Source organism: Oreochromis niloticus, linkage group LG19, assembly GCF_001858045.2.
Source record: "Oreochromis niloticus isolate F11D_XX linkage group LG19, O_niloticus_UMD_NMBU, whole genome shotgun sequence".
In the NCBI taxonomy this organism is placed as follows: Eukaryota; Metazoa; Chordata; class Actinopteri; order Cichliformes; family Cichlidae; genus Oreochromis; species Oreochromis niloticus.
Window position 1 is genome coordinate 18040374 of NC_031983.2, and position 5036 is coordinate 18045409.

The window sequence follows — 5036 nt, forward strand, 5'->3', positions numbered from 1 at the left end:
CAAGGTGGGGAGCTTCATTTACAACAGCAGAACATCTACTGTTCCACAATGAAGGATGCCAGTTGAATTGGTTTGGGGACTAGACTAGGATGCCCCCTCCTGGACCTGGATGGCTCTTAGGTCGAGACCAAGGACAAGCTGAGAAATAACCCAAACATGCACATATGTGTCTCTGCTGGCTTGGAAACACCAGAATTATAATATGCTTTTAAGAGACTAAGTTTAAAAAAATGCTACATACAAACAGTACAGACATTTTAATAAACATTAAAATATACAGGTGGTATAGTCACAGGACAAACGGACCCATTTTTCTGTGGATCTGACTGGATTTAAACAACTAGGGGGGGAAAAAAAAATCCTTAAGCTGATTTATATGAGATTTCAATATCTGTACAGCATCACAAACAGGGCTTAAGCACTGTATTCCTTTCTGCATCATTCATACAATTGTATGTCAGTCACTTGAGTCATCTTGTTCTCATTCGCTGTCATTGCTGTCACTGTCTGAATACGCCCCCAACAGGCTGAGGGATGATGACCCATTTTGTGTGGTGACGGGTTTAGAAGCGTCTGTGGAGTCTGTTGTCGCTGGCTTTGAATCTGAAAAACAAGACAAACAAAGACTGTGCCTTACAATGAAGAAAAAGCTAACTTTTGATTAAAGATGTGAACAAGTACCAACATGAAGGACATAGTTTGGTGAGAGAAAAACAAAAGTCAAGTACAAAATGCCAGAGACTTCAAATAAAAGAGGTCAAAGTGTGCAGGATACCGATGTGTTACCTGTTTGTGAGATAGGAGCAGCAGTTTCCGTTACTGAACTGGGTTTGCTCACAGTCACTGCTGGTTTCTTTCGGACAACCAGTGAACCTAATGCTCCTTTACCACCCAGTGTCCCGACACTCCTCTCCCAGCTCTCCACCTTGGCCTTCTTTGCTCCTCCAGCTGAAGCTCCCTGTAGAAAGGATGAGGAAAATACAGCCCAAAGCTTTTCGGTCAGCAACACATAGAAAATTCTCATTACGTACATTGTGATTGTGGAATTCTGTATTTAAAGACCATGAGCACTGTGAAAGTCACTGGCCTTAACTGACACAACCTTACATATAAACCCACTTCCAACCAAGCTGAGAAAGTGTGTAAAATGTAAATGAAAAACAGAACATAGAACATCATATTTAACGTTTAAACTGAAAACCACTGTGTAGTATCACCTCGTCTTTTAACAGTAGTTTGTTAGCAACCAGCTGATGGACTTTTAGGAGAGGAATTTTGTCTCATTCTCGTCTGATAAGAGATTCTAGCTGCTCAGCAGTCTTTGCCATATTTTTCATTTCATGATTGTCCAAATGTTTTCCACTGATGAACACAAACAGCCCAGCTCAGCACCTGGACTTTTCTACTACAATACCATGCTGCTGTAATAGTTTATTAATAGTTTGTTGTCTTGCTGAAATATGCAAAGCCCTCCCAGAAAGACACGGTCTGGATGGAAGAATATGTTGCTCTAAAACCTTTTCAGCATTGTTGCTTTTCACTTTGCCTCAGTCAATTTTAAGTTAGGTTTGGCCCACAGAAGACGGCTGTATTTCTGGATCACGTTCACATATGTCATGTTAGGTGACTATGTTTATGAAAACCCAGCCCAATATATTGATCTCCAGACTCTAAACTATAAAAACAAAATCATAGTTCTTTATTCAAACTTTAAAACATTGGAGGTAAAACAGGAAAATGAAGAGGCACTCACTGAAACCTTGAGGATTATGACTAAATAATCTTGACAGATATTTAGATACATCACATGTGGGTGGCTATACAGACCTCTGCCTCTGTTGGTTTGTCAGCAGTGAGGATGTCTGTTGGTTTGTCTGAGCTGGACTTGTCTGACTGTTTGCTGCTGCTGCTCTCTTCTTCTGTTTCTGAATCAGAGTCAGACTCTCTGAGTCTTTTCACGAGAGCGCGCTCCAACATCTCCCTGTTGAACAAAGCACAGTGCCACTTTAATTTCCACATATAGTTCTAACTATGTATTAGATATTAGAGCAAAACACATTTTCAATTAAATATGAAACATGCTTGAGATCGATTTTTTTTTTTTTTTTCTTACACAGACCATTTTTCTGAGCATGCACAACTCACTTCATTTCACGCTCATCCTCCTCTTTCTCCCTTTCCCGCTCCCTCTTCTCCATCTCTCTGTACTGGTCGATCATTCCCTCAAAGTCCACCAGAGCCTGTCTCTGATTCAGCTCCTTCAACTCCTGCAGGTTCTCCAAAACCTCCATCTCTAACTTTGAATCCTTTGTGCGGTTCTCCAGCACCTGGTCGAGGATTGGGAAACCATTCATTCTGTGTTTCATGCGCCAATTCAAGTAAGAACAGTGGATGACTTTTAAAACACTGACCTTCATGGGGTTGTTCAGTTCCTCTTCTTCCCTCTCCTGCTGGATTCTCTTCTCCTCCTCCTCAAGGAGTTTCTCTGCCTGGAAGTTTCGCGTTGCGCCATGCTCCATGGCGTAGTCTGTGTTCTCCGGGTCAGTCTATGACATCATCATAAGATATAGGATTGTCAACGGGTATTTTATGCCCAATATAAGGGATATCTCTGAGATATCTCTTGCAACTTCGATGATCAGATCATTCACACTTACCTTAAATGTAATTTCAGCAAGACAGCGGGTACATTTGATGTAGAAACGAAAGATAGGCAGTCCCATGTACGTCTCATTCTGAACGGTCTCTTTGCGTGCATTGAACTTCTTCCCCTTGTAGATGTACTCACCGCATGTTTTACACCTGCAAAGTAGAAGAAATGATGACACTGTAGTGACAGGAGTAATTGTAACTGTACTCTCCAGTCACTAAAAAGCAGAAATATATATTAAGGCCATGACTAAACTGGACCTGGAAGTCTCCATTTGGAAAAAAAGCTCTACAACAGCTCTACCTTCTCCCAACAACTTGAAAAATACGATGTTTGTGTCATATAGTCATTCCAAGAGCATGACATCAGCTGTTATACTCTCATTGTTTCTGAAACTGGAAAAAATGTTAAAATATTATGTGCTGGATGAAGGTCATTTACCAGAGTTATTAAGAACAGTAGATTTTACTTTTTTAAACACGTCCCACTGTTTAAAATCCTATTTGTTAAATCTCTGAAACTGATGTGAACCGAAGTATGCAAACAGTCATGAGGTCCCGGGTTACTAATGTTATAAAGGCTCACAGTGGCTGTGTCTGAGTGGGTGAATGTGTTCTAAAGATTGCTTTGCATGTTCAGTAAGAGTAAAAAGCACTATACATACAGTTTTGTTTAGAAGTTTACATCACTAGTCATGAGCATGAAAGTCATGGTAATTGTAGGCTTTCAATGATTGCACAGCATACATTTTTAATGACTTTAGAAAATGGAAAAAAAAAAAATGGATGCACATGTTTTAATTTATTTTGGATTTTAGATCCACATTGGATCAAAAGCATACATACAGACTCAAATATATACACACAATGCTTGATTAAACATCCCTAGAGCAAGTTGCTGTACTGTTTTGGTAGCCATCAACAAGCTTCTGGCATAATTCTTGCTGGATATCTGACCACTCGTCTTGGCATAACTGGTAGGGTTAATTTAAATTGGTTGGTCTCCTAGCAGAAAACTGACTTTTAAACGTAGTCCACAAATTTTCAACCGGATTGAAGCTGGGGCCATTCCAGAAGCTTAATATCTTGAAAAAAATAAAATGAAAAAATGAAAAAAAAAGCACGGTTCAATTAAATCATTAAAAGCCCAAAATTACCATGACAGTCATGACCATAATGAGTGTATATGTCTGACCACAACTGTTGATACCAGTCAATTCATAACGCTGCTGGGGGCGTTTTTGTTCGCCTTCTCACATGTTGTTTGGTTGTATATTCATAACAGCATCCTTTACAACATCAGCTGCATTTCATTGTAAGAAAGTTAAACTTCAGTAGTGTAACCAGGAATGTAGAAACAACTTCTTAGATATACGTGGGTAAGACAAGCATACCTCATATTAAATGGAGCCATCAATCTGACCACATACTGACGATCTTTGGGGAGCTTTAGCTTCGGGATTTTGGACGGATCGAAATCCGGAGGGTAGTATTTCTGTGGATAGCAAAACACACAGGTTAGCTTACAAACTTGTAGCCATGAGACTAATAATGTCTAATTTTATTACAATATAGTCTTGATACACACTATCGTAGTAACAGTACTTGAAAAAGCAACGCTACCTACCAGCTTTTAGTTAAATTAAACAGAAACTATAAAAAACGCCACACTTAGCTTCAATGCTAACGTCAACCTGCTCTGGTCCTATAGTATTTTTAATAACAGCAGTGAAGTACGAATTTTAGAGTTCATATACTTACATTCAATACTTTTCTTTCGGACATTTTTGCTGTTGCTGTTACCCAGACGTACAGAAAGAAACGTTGAAAAGTCACAACACCTCTTGTAAACTGCAAGATAACCTTCCGGTTGCTCGTTCAATTGCTTCCGCCCTCCAAATCGCGCTCGCGCCCCCGCGCGGTATAAGTAAGCAACAACAGCAACAACAAAATATTTTTAACAATGAATATTGAATACATTTATTATTTAAAAAAAATAATTGTCAAGGGAAATACATGTATAACGACTTGAATTACTTGAATTTTTACAGTTCTCTCCTTCAAAAAAACCCTCAAAAGCCCTTTATCCTTTGCTGCCATTCTACCTGAATGACTCATATAAGCTTTATATATTGAACAGGGCCCTCAGGTGCTGTCTGCTGTGTCTTTTTTTTCCCAACATAGTGAAAGGGATCATGACCAGCATGGTAAATGGGGTAAAAAAGATTTGTCAGTGATGTGGGGGTCAGTAATATGGTTTGGTGTGTAAACAGAAGCCTGACAGCCACACATATTCATTCCAATTACTCTTGGGAGGGTAAGGCGAGGGTTAAGGTTATTCCTACAAAAGGAAATTGGATCTTGATTACAGATTGGTCTCTGTGTTG

General features: G+C 39.4%; 1 protein-coding gene across 1 annotated transcript; it reads right to left on the minus strand.

The window, feature by feature from the left end:
* Positions 1 to 242: 242 nt before the first annotated feature.
* Positions 243 to 4564, minus strand: yju2 (YJU2 splicing factor homolog). The gene is made up of 8 exons (XM_005477239.4): positions 4411 to 4564; positions 4044 to 4144; positions 2658 to 2802; positions 2412 to 2546; positions 2146 to 2327; positions 1828 to 1981; positions 787 to 958; positions 243 to 603 (listed from the first exon to the last, which is right to left on the minus strand). Exons 1-8 carry the CDS (start codon positions 4432 to 4434, stop codon positions 482 to 484), a joined length of 1035 nt encoding a protein of 344 aa, XP_005477296.1. The 5' UTR covers positions 4435 to 4564; the 3' UTR covers positions 243 to 481.
* Positions 4565 to 5036: the final 472 nt, after the last annotated feature.